Source organism: Strigops habroptila, chromosome 4 (genome assembly GCF_004027225.2).
Source record: "Strigops habroptila isolate Jane chromosome 4, bStrHab1.2.pri, whole genome shotgun sequence".
Classification (NCBI taxonomy): domain Eukaryota; kingdom Metazoa; phylum Chordata; class Aves; order Psittaciformes; family Psittacidae; genus Strigops; species Strigops habroptila.
Window position 1 is genome coordinate 6,843,350 of NC_046358.1, and position 15,607 is coordinate 6,858,956.

Below are 15,607 nucleotides of genomic sequence, written 5' to 3' on the forward strand. Positions count from 1 at the left end.
AGAGAAGAAATAAAGAAAAGCTGCTGCTGTTCTGCTGCCAAATGGCCTTTTGGTGCCAGGCCCCATCTGGTAGACACCAGCAGAGGAATGGGAATGTGCCTCCACCCTCTTCTCCAGGGGAAGAAGATTCCCTTTGGGAGAGTGAGGGCTTCTCCTGATCCAGCAAATTTAGCCAAGGTGCTTCTAAACAGGTAAGTTCAATTTCTTTAACTGCCTTGCTCACTCCTGTGCACCACTATTCTGACAGGAAAGTTCTTTGGGTCACTGCTTGCATTCCGTACTGAGGAGCAGCACTCCAACTTACCCCTGTCAATCCGTAGGTTGCACTTTAAGATTGAAATTTCCTCTTCTTCTTTTCCCATTGACCAACTCAATAGCAAAGACAAAATCAAATGAATCCTTTTATTTAAGTTCTCTTTTCTGTTTGTCTCAATTCCCTGCTTTATGCCTTCAGTATCTGGAATTTACATGTGGTCTCTAATACAGTTGCTGGACAGGCACAAAGTTTGGCTCCCAAGTTTTAGTCAGTTATCTTTCTGATGTTCTTTACCATTAAAAAAACCCCAAAAGCTCAAGAGGGGAAACCTCAATTTTCTTCTCTTAAAGTTAGCTTTGTTCAGATATTAATGAGGTTTACTTCCTTGAATAGATCAGTCAGCTTCCTAATTTAATTGTGAGGGTCTTTACAGTGTGGACTTATCTATTAAACTGGAATGAATGCAAAATGTAATTGAAACCCATGTGATTAACAAGATGACTCACAGGAACCAGTGGTACCTAGAACTACGCTAGGTAACTCTCTTAAAAACACTGTAGGACATTCACTTCTGAAGCCATGCAAACACTGGCAGAAGTGCTGGCTGGGGACTTTTTACAAGACATGTAGTGTTAGGACAAGGGCTAGTGGCTTTAAACTGAAAGAGGAGAGATTTAGATTAGCTATTAGAAAGAAGTTCTTCCCTGTGAGGGTGCTGAGGCGCTGGCACAGGGTGCCCGGAAAAGCTGTGGCTGCCCCATCCCTGGCAGTGTTCAAGGCCAGGTTGGACACAGGGGCTTGGAGCAACCTGCTCTAGTGGAAGGTGTCCCTGCCTGTGTCAGGGGGTTGGAACTGGGTGAGCTTTAAGGTCCCTTCCAACCCAAACCATTGAATGTTTCAATAACTGGAGTTTTGTGGTTCAGCTGATCTCATGCTCCTTGAACCAGCATCTCACCACGGTTTAAGACAAACAGGAGGAGTCACTTGAGCACAACCTTGTCAGAGTTACAAAATACACTCTTCTTTTTTATTGTGCCGTATTAACACCCAACAACAGCTAATGGGCAAGAACGCAACGCTCTACCCATCGCAGGGCGTCCAGGACGCACCAGTCCGCGGCCATCCTCCTCACCACCACCTCAGCCCCGCCGCCGGCGCGCTGCCTGCCGGGAAACGGAGTGTTCCCGGGCTGACACCGCCCCGCGCCTCGCTACCGGAGAGCGGCACCAGACTACAGGTACCACAATGCACCGCGGCGTCCGGGAGCGCGCAGTGCGGACCCTGGGTAGTGTAGTTTATTCGCGGGGAGCCGGCGGCCGTCTGGAAGCTGGTGGCCGGCTACAAGAACTACAACTTCCGTCGGGCTGTGCGGCGCCGCGGGGTCGTGAAGGGCGGTGTGGCGGCCTCCGGGTTACTGGCTATGGAGCTTGGCATAGCGGGGCCGTAGCGCGGTGCCTGAGCTCCGCCATGGATAGCCGGTGCTATGGGTGTGCGTCCAAGTTCTCTGTCTTCAAGAAAGAGGCAAGTCCGGCTGAGGGGGGGGGGGGTCAGGGCCGGCTGGTCCCTCGGGGGCCAGCCCTGTAGTGCGAGGATCTGTAAGGGGAGCTGCCTTGCTCGGCGCCGAGGGACGCTTCCCTAGCAGCTTGCTTCCTGAGCGCCCGTGTGCCTGGTTCAGTATGTCTTTAAATAGAGGTGGTTGATGCAAAAATAAAAATAGCCATTGAATATCATACATCTGGTCCGATTTTTGGTCATTGTCACAGAGAATTCCTCCCTTCACACACACTTCGTTATATCATGGGATGGCATGGTGTCTGTGCTTCCAGCAGGAGTTATGTGCTGGTGCTTGAGGGCTCTGGAGAGTCTCTATATCTTCAGAAGCAGCTGGTGATAAAGTTCTCTTAAAAAATCAGCATTATTTTTAGTGCACGTTGGCATGGGCGCTGTTCCTGCATGCAGCCAGCCAGGGCAATGGGCTGTGTTGGTGACTGGGTGATGAGGCCTTCTGCTGCCCCTCTCTTGTGTCTCCACAGTGTGGATGCAAGAACTGCGGACGATCGTTCTGCTCAAGCTGCCTTAGCTTCAGTGCTGTTGTTCCCCGCTGTGGAAGCGCTCAGAAGAAGGTGTGCAAGCAGTGTCATGAAAAACTAACTGGGTAAGACGGGAGTGTTTCTTCACCCAAAGACAGCGTCCCGCTTTCCTTCTTCATTTTGCCATCCCAATGGTGTGTTGCAGATTTCTGCGTGAGAGCTGTGCCTTGCACTTGGGCATGCACATTGCTTGTACCCTGGAGTTTCAAGCCAGGCCATTACTGAACTGCTTTACACAAGCTGTGCAGTCCAAAGATAGGAATTGGGATTTACGGCTGCTGTCTATGGTGACAGAGTAGTCTGAAAGATCCAGGTTTAAATCTTTATGGATGGGCACTGAATGCGTGTGGATATCTTAGCTGGACAAAATCAAATTAAGCCCCAACATATTTTTGCCCAGAAATTTACACGCCTTTGAAAGCACTGTCAGGTTTTTTCAGGTCTGTAGTAGTTGAATGGCCTGACGATAAGAAGTTCAAAGTGTTATTACCTCAGTGGGCAAACAGTGACACAGATCCTCATTGATGAAGGGTCTCTGCTTTATGTGTAGCCTGAGCACTTATGTTTTGTAGCATAAAATCACTTTGCCTTTAAAAGAAAAAAAATCTGCAAACGTAACCTGTAGATTACCTGTTGAAAGCAAAAAATGTAACTCAGTAGCAGTTCAGTAGCAGCATGGGTTATGCATGTGAACAAGTACTACAAGAGCACAAGTGTACACCAGAACCCCTCTTAAGCAATTCTTCTGTGTCTTCTTCTTTCTCTTGCATTTCTCTTATCTCCTTTCCCCACTTCTCTTCTGTAGCAAGGAATTTTCACCAGCAAGTGGGGAATTTTCTGGCTCTGCAGGTGTCTAAAGGAGAAGAGCCTCTCATTAGCAAAGGTTTTCATTTCAGAAGTGATGGTTCATGAAAACAGTGTGAGCTGTTCATGGTGAAAATACAGTATTCAGCCATCCGGTTTTGAAATCTTCTAATTTCCCTTAACGATTCCAACGCCACTAAGAAAACAGGGCAGCCCTTATCCATGTTTCTTTTGGGGTTTTTTCCTCATCTGTTTAATATCCGTACTACAGAGTTACAGAGGAAGAAAAACCCTTCCTGTCTGGATAGCAGGTAGATAATACATGTAGGCTGCAGCTCTGTAAGCTGCATGTATTATTGTTCTTCATGCAAATAGCTTTCAGAACTGAAACCTTAGAACTGGAAAGTGGTCCAACAATGTTGCATTTGTTTATTACTCCACAGGCTTTGGCACAGCACAGATGTATTTGTAGCTGTGCCTTCTAAGAATGAATATAATATGCTAACTACCTTACATAAGTTTATAGTTCTGCAACTCAACTTGAATAGGGCAACATAGAAGATGATTGATAGTTACACAAGATGTGTTTGTGGTGTGCAGTGTTCAAGTGTGCTAGAAGATGTCGTTATGATACTTGTCCATTATATAATTCGGTGTTTGTTGCATGCCACAGCTCCTTTCGGAGTGTACTGCTGCATGGAAGCTAATTACACTGGGAGTCTGACCTAACTGCTCTCTATTTGCTGTCTGAACTGGGAGGTGCAGGCTGTAGGAGGCAAGGGTATTCAGCCCCACCTCCTTTGGGTCACTGATGACCATATTAAATCACACTTTGTCCAGATGCAAAACAACTGGACCAAAGGACTAGAAATAAAGTCCCCTGCTGTCCCAGGTTGATATTATCTTAATCCTTTCCATAAGCTGATCGCTCTCTATATTAATGAGGTTATGAAAGGGGCTGTACCAGGAGCTCTAGACACATACACTGATTCCTCTTGAGTTGAGAGACTGGGTGATTGAGTCATTGCCAGTATCTTTAGTTCAGAGAAATTGTTGGTTTTGTCTTCCAGAGAGGGATCTCAAAGCAGTTCAGCAAAATGGTCACCACCAGAAAACTACAAAAAGTGAGTTGCACTGTTACACTTGCCAACCAGACGTTTGTTTCTGCTGCATAGTAGCCTCTCAGGCTCTTGCTCCTCCTCCCCTATAGATACCAGGAAAAGTGGGGGTTGTGGTGTGGGTATTTGCTTGTTCAGAATTAGGTTAAGGATGGGGCTTTTGCTTTTCATTTGTATGTTTGGGGGTGTGGGATGTGTGCTCATTTCAGACTCCTGAACAGCCACTACCTGTGACTGACTGGGCTTGGAAACAGGAAACTGGTGGTGAATTGTTCCTTGTCTCCTTGGAAATGGTGCCAGGTGTGCTGCTCCTGTGAGCTTGGGTTTTCCTTACTCTTGGGAGCACCTCCATTGTGCCATTATGGGAGAGCCTGGTACAGGAGGGAATGGTTTCTATTGTACAGTGACAGTCTTCAAATGTCCTGTTGGGTTCACAGAGGGTGTTTTCATATCTCGGAGTTTAAACCCCTATTGTCAATTGTCATGTCTTTTTTCCATCCTTGTCACAGGCGTGTGGCAGCTTTTGAGGCTAAGCAAAACCAACTGAAAGAACAACAGAAGGCAGCTGGTGTAAAAACCCCGGGTCGAGCAGGCTCCAGATACCAGGGGCTCTCCAAAGAGGATAGAGCTATTGCAGAGAGACTGGAGAAGCTCAGGGAGGAAAGGAGACCAAGTGAGTTTTGGAAGAAACCAGAGATACCTTGGGTGGGAACACTGCTACTTGGGAAACATAGAACCTGGAGGGAGAGGGAAGGCCTTTTTAGGGAATTGAAGGATTAAAATTGGACAGAGCATCCAAGTCCTGCTGCCACGATGGCCAGATTCTATATGATCTTAGTGTTCCAGTTTATTTTTTCTTCTTGAGGTTTCCCTTGAAACTACTTCTCTGTTTTGGGGGAGTCTCTTACCTGTAAAATCACCTTCTCAGTTTCCATTTTTTGGGTTAAAAGCCTGGGTCAAGCTCAATAGGAGCAGAGGGAAATGAGAGGTTTTGGCTAAACTATTTTGCAGGAAGTTTCTTGTGGAATATTGTCCTGGGCGACAGCAGTGCCAGTCTCTGGGATTATGTTCTGGCCAGCCTTGCCTCACAGAAGAAAAAGGGCTCTCATCCCATCCACAGCTGTCAGGTTCTGGGCAGCCTTGTGGTGCTTGTGGGTGAATGAACTATTTTTAAAATGATATGTCATCTCTGAACAGAAAAGAACACACTGCAGAGTGGTTACCTGATTGTCATAGAATTATTTAGCTTGGAAAAGACCTTTAAGATCATCAAGTCCAACCATAAACCTAACACCAACACGTAAGTCCACCATTAAACCACGTCCCTAAGCACCACATATACACGTCTTTTAAATACCTCCAGGGATGGTGACTCGACCACTTCCCTGGGCAGCCTGTTCTAATGCTTAATAACACTTATAATGAAGACATTTTTCCTAATACCCAATCTAAACCTCCCCGGTGCAACTTGAGGAAATTTCCTCTTATCCAATTACGTGGCAGGGGAGGGTTTCAGCCTGATATGCCTGGGATTACATTAAGAGATGTGGGAGCAGTGGGCTGTACCACCTAAATGACACTTATTTCTATGACTGTCCCTAGTATCCTGAGTCAGCTGATTGCCAAATGACATTACCCTAATGCTTGTCTTATGGCCAGGAGATAAACTGTGAAGGAGGTAGGGACTTGGAAGAAAAGGATAGCAGTTAGCATAAGGGCAGTCTCCAAGTCACTGCAGTATGACCCCTCATTCATGTCAGGAGCTGAAGGAGGGTTTCGCTCAGGTGTTCAGAGTCTGATTACAGAAAGAAATACAGCCTTAAGAAAAAAAAATGAAGCCTTTTGTTTTCAATAACAGAATAATCTCCTCCCTTGGGTTATTCTGAATTGCAGAGTCCATCCCTACTCAGGCTGAGATCGAAGCTAGGCTGGCTGCCCTGAAGGAGGACTGCCGGCGACCTGTGCCATCCACACAGGAAATGGAGGATCGGTTGGCTGTCCTGCAGGGGAGAGATCCTCCTTCCCAGGCTCCCAGACCTGTAAGCTCCCTCAGCTCTTTAGCCAGCAGTGTATTCTGAGCTGACACAGTAACTGGTGTCCCAGCATGTTGGCCATTCTTCCTTCTTCACCTTTATGTCCAGGTGACTTCCTTCAGAAATCTCTACATTTCCTGTTTGTGTCATTGCTCCAGAAGGAAATGGCCAGTCTTTACCAGTTCACTGCTTCCATTTGAATGCAGTATGTTCCTTTATGTCAAATGTAGTTCATGTGTTTATTTTTCACAATAGATGCTGGTTTTTCCTCTCAACCCATTTGTATAGCTAAGTGGGCCGATATTTTTTCAGAGCTGTTCATGTGTGTTTGGGGCTTATCAGCCCCTTCTAATTATACCTTGTAGTTGTTACTGCATCCCAGCTGGGCAAAATCTTGCTAATTATTCCAGAAATGGAAGCACGGAGTGGTTAGTCTGAGATTGCAAAGAAATGACTTGATATATGCCTTCAAAGCCTATATGAATGATCTTTTCCCTGAGAAATCATTTCCTTATGCTCCTTTTTCAGCAGTGCTGTACACTCAGCTGTTACCATAGGCCTCATTGAGGCTGCTGGCTGGCACTGTTATGAATATCACTTTATTTACACTGGAGGCAGTGGTTAACATTGGAGGACCCAGCAGCCGGTACTCCTGTACATTCAGCACCCCTTTTCCTTGCTTGGGTGACCACTTTTAGGGTTGTGCACGTTCAGCATCGCTGAGAATGAAGCCTTGAAAGTCTTACACCAGATAACCGAAAGCTGAGACTCTCAAGATCAGTGGGTGCATCTTTTTATGCATCACCTGGGGTGATCTTGATTACCAAACTTTTCCTTTGATTGAGTATGCCACATCCCTCTTATTTTCCTTTTCCCATGCCCTCCTTGTTTCTTAGGTATATCAACCTCCTGATACCAGAAGTCTGGTCCAGCAGACAGATGACCTGTTAACTCAGCTGTCTGAGGAAGTTGCCATTGATGAGCATTACAGACCAAGAGTCCAGCCTCAAGGTACCTATTTTGGCTTCCAAAGACCTGTTTCTGTCGAACAACTTATGTGCTGTAGTGAGAAGGGAATATGTGCCTCCCTATCTAGCTTACAGGTGGGTGTCCAGATCAACTCCCAAATTGATCAAAAGGAGCCATCTGACTCAGACCTGGGTCTTATTTTGCTTGGAGATGGTTCGTTCTTCTCAGGGTGGTATTATTCAGATTGCTCCTCTCTGTTTCTCTAAGGAGACCCTTCACTGGGGAGGAGCTGTTTCTGCTCCTAACACACCTGTGCTCTGTTGCAAAACCTGGGAATCTGGGATACCACCATCTTCCTAGCTGCAGTGTTTTCTCTGTAATCTCACTGTAATACACAGATTACCTCACTTCTTTTCACGTACAGTGCAGATCCTACTGTGGAATACCTTCTCCCATTATTACCCAGATTAATGGAGAGCATCAAGCTGCTCTCTTACCATTGCTTTTGTTGTGTTGTCTGTGCCCAAGGAGCATTGCAGCTGAGTCACCAGCACATTCTGTGTGTCTGTTTACAGCTGTTAGTAGCCAAAGTTTGAATGATCTCAATCGGGAAAGTGGAGACTCTGTTTGCCCTGCAAATCTGGACCCAAAACAGCTAGAGGAAGAGAAGAATAAACTTCTGGCAGAAGCTGCTGCTGAGCTGAAGGAAGAGAACACCAGGCAGGAAAAAATCCTACAAGTTGCCAAGAGACTGGCAGCACTCAAAGGCGAGGACCCAGAGAAAGGTGGGTAGCAGACAAGAATACAGTGTCAAGAGAAGCACCAAGTTCCTGTGATACAGTCATTTCTTTTCTGAGAGGTGTTTATCCATTTAATTCCTCTGTTTTACAAGAAACAGACTGAGATTTCGTTCTATCTGTAAAATTACACAGGTTGGTTCATCATGAAATCAGTAGAAAAGATCTTAGTTGAGGGTAAAGGCTGGAGCTGTAAGGTCAGACTGCTTTGTCTTGCACCTTTCTTTGAGATAATTCTAGCATGCTCTGGTGAGGTTAACAAAGCTTTTTAAAGCAAACCTCTGGTTTTGGTGAGGATTATTTTTCCTTCCCTCTTCCACTGTTAAAAACAAACAGTAAAGCTCCTTTTGAGGAGACCCCATCTGAAAGTGTCTGTCTGTGCCAGATGCAGAATGTCAAAACCAGCTCGCACCACAAAGGATTGACTCTGGTTCATAAGTGGGTACAAAGTTTGAGGCAGGTGTGGGTTACAGTCTCCTGTGTTTTACTCCTACAGTTACACTGGAAACCTATAAATTCCCTGACAGTGATGAGGAAGTGGGTGAGGAGGAAGCCATTCACAGAGTGCTGAAACAGGTCAGAAGTGGCAGCTGTGGCCTTGTTTATCTTCCTCAATTACTCCCAGTGTGTATGTTACCTGGTGAGCATGCAAAGGGTGTGTTTCTGTTCCTGGGCAGAGTTTCGTTCCTTCTCCTCCTAGTGCTTTTCCAATATACTAACTCTCATGAGCCATTCAGCTACAGGTGATTGACAACATTACTTCTTGTCTGTCAGATTGTGTTTCTCATTCATGCTTAGCACCTCTTGTGGTGTGTGTCTCCTCTCCAGCCCCAGTCTACCGGTACTTCCTTACTTCTTGTTTCATCATCTTCACCACCCAGCTAGAACATGGGTGATGAGATGTGTGCTGCTTAGCTGGTTATGCCTAGGTTTGTCTCTAAAATGTCTATGAATTGTCCTGCAGGCAGACATGAGCTTTCTGTGCTTAAGTTTCTGCCTGATTACAGACCACATGTGCGTGATTAGCATGATGTTAAGGATCTGCTGCTAGCTGCACTGCAAAGCAGACTGTGTTAGCTGAAAGCCCCTGCTGTTACATTGGCTGTTCACAAGGTACACACAGTGTTGAGTGCAGACAGATGTATTCTCTTGTAATCAACTAATCTCTTGTTACTGCATGAGGGCGAGGAGAAGGGCAGGAGGTTTTAGAGCCTAGAATGAGATTCCTAACTGTGTTTGAAACAAGAGGCTTCTTTCTATTGTTACCAGCTCACAGAGGAAGCAGCCCTGGATGAAGCAAGTGGATTCAACATTCCTCCAGATCAGACCACCCAGCCAGGACCCTTGCAACAGAACCTGCACAAGAAAGCAAAGCAAAAGGTCAGTGAGCTGGTCAGGATCTCCTGAAATGACACGTTCCAGGGTCTCAGGAGTTCTTACAGTTCTGCGGCAAAAGTTTGTTTGATGCAGAAGGAAAAAGCAACCAGCTTCTCCAGAGCAGACAAGCAGAGAGGCTTCTGCGAGGCTGACAAGCCCTGAGCACAGCTGTGAGTCATCCTTGTACTTCTAAAAGGAATTGCTCCCTGGAATACAATTCCTTTCAGGCTGTCTTTCTGTCGAATGGGATGGTGTCCTCTATACCCAGAGAAGTTAGCATAGACTTTGCAGGATGGATATTAGAGAAGGGGGTTTTAACTCACCAGTATGATTAGACCAAGAAGGCCACAGTCTAGACCCCTACACCCTGAACCAGGGTAAGTGGGAGGTTTGAAAGTCCTTTTAGCATCTGCAGAATAGAACCTCTAGATAGTAATCAACTGTCTGTTTTCTCATATAACATCAGAGGAAGGAATTAGTAACAAGATACCCCGTGCTCAGAATGGAGTCCAGCCTATTATGGAAATACATACACCTTCTCTAATGTATATTACAAGAATTAAATGGACCTGTGACTCACAGACACCTGACAGGCCTGGCCCCAGTGGAAGAAATTACTTAATTGTAAGCATTATTGAAAACATCCATTTCATAGGTATGTCACCTTGTGCTTCTGGGACTACTGATGTAAAAGATAGTGCCATCTTATTGCTATTGTGTTAGGAAGCTGCCTTTGCCACTGTCCAGGCACTGTGTCCCACTGTGTGTATGGCTGTTCAGCTCCACGAGACTTCTATTTTCTCCTTCTGCTTTACAGAGGTGGCCTTATGGGTAGGTTTTGGATTATGATTTCTATAACAGGGAGAAAACAACTCCCCCACCTTACCACTGCTTTCCATTCTCACATAACAGCTTTCAGCAAAACTGCTTGATCTCTTGCTTTTGCAGCAGGGACTCTCTGTCACTTGGCATTGCTGTGGTGCCTGCCACAAGATCTGGGCTTCATGCCCTTAACACAGTATGGACAATGTTGGTGTATACTGCTGTAGACACTAAGTGGGGGTGAATACCCATTTGCCTTCTGAGCAATACAAGTTCATGAGCAAATGCTAGGGAGTACCTTGGGGTTTTGTTTAATGATGTAGATACATATGGATCCTATCCTTGCGGTCTGGGCAAGTCTATCTCTCAGATTTAGGATCAACAGAGTGAATTATGGACCATGTGACAGTGTCACTTTGGCCATTGTGCATTACAATGAAAGTCCTGTATTGTCTCTGCTGGGATTTGAATTCTGCGTCTCTGTTTTCTTTGTGAATTAGAGCCAGACTCCAACCACCACAGCTTTTGCCAGGGCAGATGACAGTGATGAGGATGAGTTACCCTGGTGCTGCATCTGCAATGAAGATGCCACTTTGCGCTGCCATGGCTGCGATGGGGACCTCTACTGCCAGCGCTGTTTTCGGTAAGTCTCACAGCTCCTCTTGGTCACAGGTAAGCTTGGCTGCTTTTGTTTGTTCTTCCCATTGGGCAGAAAAGCAGGCAGGAGGAGGGAAGATATGGGGAACCCAGAGCTGAATGCTAGTGATTATGGAAATACTTTGTTCAATCAGTAGTTATCTCAAGCTGCAGGGACTAAACTGGTCCTAGACAGGAATGCTCTGTCTGTGCTGCTCCAGCGTGTGTTTGGGCGCATTGTCTGAGTGGTGTCTGGAGCAGCTGGTGTGCTGCATTGCGTGGGATGGGATAAGCAACACCATTGTTCAGTGACTCCTACAGCTTGTTGATGACATTGATGAATGATCTGGGCTGGATTCCCATAAGAGGGGAGATCAGATAGTATAAATTCCTGAGGCTTTTCTTAGGTTGAGACTCTGCAGTCTTAGATCATATACAAAAATCTTTGTTGAAATATTTATGGGCAAACCTTTTTTTTCCTCAGTAAGGCCTTGCAGTAGCTGTAGCCTTCATTCTTAAACATCTGTAGCTTGATTTTTTTTTGACTAAAAAAGTTTCAAGTCTCAGATTTGGAGGGTTAAATCCTTTTGAATACAAAGCTATTCCTCACAGCCTGCATGGCTTCTCAAAGTATTGGGCAGTTGGCTGGGTTTTCAGATCAGTGCCGGATGACATTTAGACAGCAGGATGCTAAGAATCTGCTTGGGATAATAAGAGATGCTTTTGTGTATATTCTCTCATTCCCTGCAAATGTTTTTGTGAAGAGATGGAAATGGACTGGGGGAGAACGTATGAAAATGGTAATAAAACAGATGACTGGCAATGTTAGATGATTAAAAACAAAACAAACAAAAGTATCAGACAGCAAACATCAGTAAAAGCAGTATCAGCAGTCTGGCAGGTGAGTGTTATCAGTTGCCTGGTACAGATGCAAGCTTGTGTCTTACTCAGCACTGCCTGCTTCTGAGCATGGTTAAGACAGCTGCTAATACACTGCATTTTTAGCCATCACAGTTATTTTTCAGAGTCGTGTGAAGCAGACTGTCACATCAACGGTTGTCATAGGAGTTGGTAACGTGCCCAGGAACCACAGACATTGTGCTGACAATGAGCCACCAGTTACAGAATCAAAGAGGGAAAGAAACAAGAGGGACCTGTTGTCATTTCCCATTCGAGCAGGCAAGGATGAGCAGACCTTTTTCACACAGTACCTCAGATGTTTTTGTTGCAAGCAAATATCTTAAGCAGTCAGTCCATGGGCTGCCAGTCAGGTACTCACAGCTTACCCTTGGGATTGGCTTGTAGGTAAGAGCTGCAGGGAGACATCTTGCTAAGGCTGAGTTCCCTGTCTGAGTATGTTCTGACTACACTTTGTGCTTGCTTCTCAGGGAAGGCCATGAGGAGTTTGACCTGAAGGACCACCACACTTCCCGCTATCATCTTCCTTGCAAGTAGAAGTGATCACACTCTTCATGGACAGAAAAGGAGACGGAGAACCGGAAGAGAGAAGAGTTGGCCAGATGAGAAGAGTCCAAGTGGATTTACAGCCAAGACGGGTGATGTTTTGGACAGCTAAAGTATGTGTTGTAATCCAAGAGAGGCTCAGAGGGTACATGACTTTATCCTCACAAATACAACCAGAGAAGCGCAGGGTTTTCTGTGCATGCTTGAGGGAAAATGAGGACTTGATATGAGGAGGTGGATGTGAGTTTCTAAGTACAGATAGTAAGGAAATGCATGTAGCAGTAAAGATGTGTGCTTAAGGCAGTACTGACTGGCTGTTAAGTAACTTCCTGCTTTTGCTAAGAGTTTACACATGGGTTCAACAGGCAGCAAAGCACTTTGCACTAAGAAAACTGTCTATGTCATGATCATGTGTGTGATGAGAACTCCCAAAGAATAATAAAAATTATTTACAGAGGCCTGTGGTTAAAGTCTCTCCTGGAATTGCCCAATAGCCCTCTCCAGAGCGTTGCCTTCTTGTAATGGGATGTTAGTCCTAGTGTCAAGTGGCTTAGGGAAAGAAACGGAGGATCATGAAGTCATCAGAAATGTTTCTGTGGTGTGGCTGGGAAAGGTGCAGGAGCTGCTCTGCCTTGATGGGCAGTGTTGCTTATGTGCTTGAAATGAAGGATGCTTTGTAAAGGTAATCTGCACAGTGCTGTGATCAACAGTGGCTGTGCAGAGGTTCCACATGGTCTGGAAGAGTTGTGTTTTAGTCTGAAAGTGGGGTTTGGCTCTGTTTATTATCCCCTGGTAGGATACAGATGTTACCTGTGTGATGCTCTTTATCTTGCTGTGAGACAAAACTCATTGTAATATGCTCATATCCTTCCCCAGAGACAGTCCAGATGCAAGTGGCACTCGCCAGTGACCAAAGCACCCAGAATTACTTCAAATACCAAACAAAACTTGCCCTAAATTGTCTCCAGTATCCTATCAAGATGAACTCTTCCCAGGACTACAATGGGACTTCTAAGAGAGCTCTCTAAGGCTGACAAATTCCAATGGCAAAAAAGTCAAGGCTTTGCCTTTGACAGGGAGTTTCCAATGAATCTTGCCTGTCTGGTTCGGCACTGCCGCTCCCAGCCGTCTGCCCTGCCCCTACGCTTAAGGTCACTGCCCCTGTAGTAAGGTGTAGGTGTGTTGAGGGAACAGTGTTTGCCTGCACCTAAAGCAGCCCTGGTGAGTGCACTGCAAGTAAATTAAACTACTGCTGAAGATGGGTTGGTGCCAACATGCTGGATTGGATCAGGCCCTTCAACAGAGACCTGTATCAGGCAATGTAAAATGGTAATACTGCAGGTTAACACACTAAAAAATGGCAAGTGTATCCAGCAGTGCCATCAAAACCCTATGTTAGGAAGGGGTGGCAAAACCTGACTCTTGTGGAGGATCTTCCTCCTCCTGTCAGTCCTTGCTTCAGCAGTGCCTGTCTCTTTGGGACAGGCGGGTAGGAAAACTAGTGGAGTTGTTATGATGTGAGAGCTCACAATGAGCCCTGTTACACAAGTGAAGTAGAGAATTACTGCCCTGAAGAGCTTGCAGTCCTAAAAATAAAACTGAAATGCTATCGTGGCATTGTGTTATTGTAGGAATGACACTTTTTCATTGCTATTTCACATGCATAATTAACCTGATAGCAAGACAGCCCCATTCTGTCTTAGGTTTAATCCTTTATGTTTTGCATGTACAGGAGAAGATACAATTAGCTGTTCTTATGTGTCTTCTAAGATCCACTCCTTTGGGCTTCAGCCTGTGTCCTTTCCAAGTAGTTGGTAGACATTTTAATTCTTTTCTCTTATACCTTAGTATGAGCTGGTGTGCTGCTTGCAACATTTTGAATGCTTCATCAGCCGCAAGCTAACTTTGAGCTCCTTGTGCAGCGGGGCAGCCTTGTGAGCCCTGCCCTATTCCCATCACTAGTAAAGCAGCAGGTTACAGCGAGAAGCAGTTTATTTAGTTTCCCAGACTGGTTTCTGTGAGGCCATCCCAGGGAATCCAGAAATGCACCCAACCCAACACCTGAAATAGAACTTAGTCATAGATGGAAGAGTCTGTTCACTCATACACACACGCTGATGCTTTCCCTGCACCACTAATGGACATTTTTGTGGCTGCTGAGCTTTCTGCATGTAATTGGCCATTTTAGTGGCAGCCCAATCACTTTCCCCTGAAAAGCCATTCCCACTGGAGCTGCTGCCTCAGTGCCCTCCATGTAGGAGGGGTAAAAGGGGTGTTTTGTTCAGCCGTCTGCAGGAAGCAAATGTCGCTGAATCTGTCATTGTGGAAGAGGAATGCTGCATGACCTTTACGTGAGCAGCGCGCTTTTAACTGTTGCTTACTCCTGCCCTTGTCTTTTCAAAGATACTGGTGAACAATCAGTTCCTTGCAGGCCATATTGACTTCAGTCTTAGCCATTCAAGGACTGAAAAGAGCTTGATATCTTCAAGAAAGAGAATCAGCTTCTTTGCTTCTATCTTTGGAGCATACCATAAGGGCACAAGTAGTTTTTCTTTCCCTCTGAAGATGTTTTGTATGTGGACTATCAAATGTAGGCTCCACCCCCAACAAGAAGTCAAAAAGAGGGTAACACAAGATTGAACTCAGATTAGCTTACAAAGAGAGGTCTCGGCTTAGTTAAACTGCATTAACTTGCATTTGCTGTGTATGCGTGTTGCCTCAGATGCTGTAACATGGTCACATGTCTAAATGTAGCAGCCGGAATATTTTAAGGGCAATATAAGTGTTAATCATCACTAAGGGAGAATTGCGTTAAGGGTTATTTTATACACCTTCATAAACCTTCAGTTAGAAAAGCATATGAACTTTCATACATTCCGGGTTATCTTGGTACAATCAAGAGAGCAAAGTTCCTTTAAAGACACATTCTTCCACAGTACGTGCATACTAGATATTACAGCCTTACACGAGCGATGGTGCTGAGAAACAGCAGAGTTAACTGGCAGCTGTTTTAAAAAACCAGTAAATAAAAGCAAGTAGAATTTACTGTTTTTGAGAACTAAACAAAAAGAAGTTGCTCTGATTGCCTTACATCCACTTTTTCTTTTGCACCAGTGAGCTGAGAAATCATCCAGCACTGGCCACATCTTACTTTGTTACCCATGCTCACACTGTGCTTATTTGCTCATCTGAAGCGCTCTCATGTAGTACTGATGTCTTTATCTGTCAGAACCAACTGCAC

General features: G+C 45.3%; 1 protein-coding gene across 5 annotated transcripts; it reads left to right on the forward strand.

Moving 5' to 3' along the window:
• Positions 1-1,630: 1,630 nt before the first annotated feature.
• On the forward strand, positions 1,631-12,823 carry ZFYVE19 (zinc finger FYVE-type containing 19). Of its 5 annotated transcripts, XR_003990940.1 has the most exons (12): positions 1,631-1,777; positions 2,290-2,411; positions 4,221-4,274; positions 4,778-4,941; positions 6,162-6,307; positions 7,198-7,312; positions 7,846-8,055; positions 8,564-8,643; positions 9,337-9,447; positions 10,767-10,909; positions 11,928-12,081; positions 12,291-12,823. XR_003990940.1 is itself a non-coding variant. In XM_030482853.1 (11 exons), exons 1-11 carry the CDS (start codon positions 1,724-1,726, stop codon positions 11,935-11,937), a joined length of 1,209 nt encoding a protein of 402 aa, XP_030338713.1. In that variant the 5' UTR covers positions 1,631-1,723; the 3' UTR covers positions 11,938-12,823. The 5 variants fall into 5 exon arrangements, 4 of the variants coding, with proteins under 4 accessions (XP_030338713.1, XP_030338711.1, XP_030338712.1 ...); XM_030482853.1 differs by having other exon boundaries at positions 11,928-12,823; XM_030482851.1 differs by lacking the exon at positions 11,928-12,081.
• Positions 12,824-15,607: the final 2,784 nt, after the last annotated feature.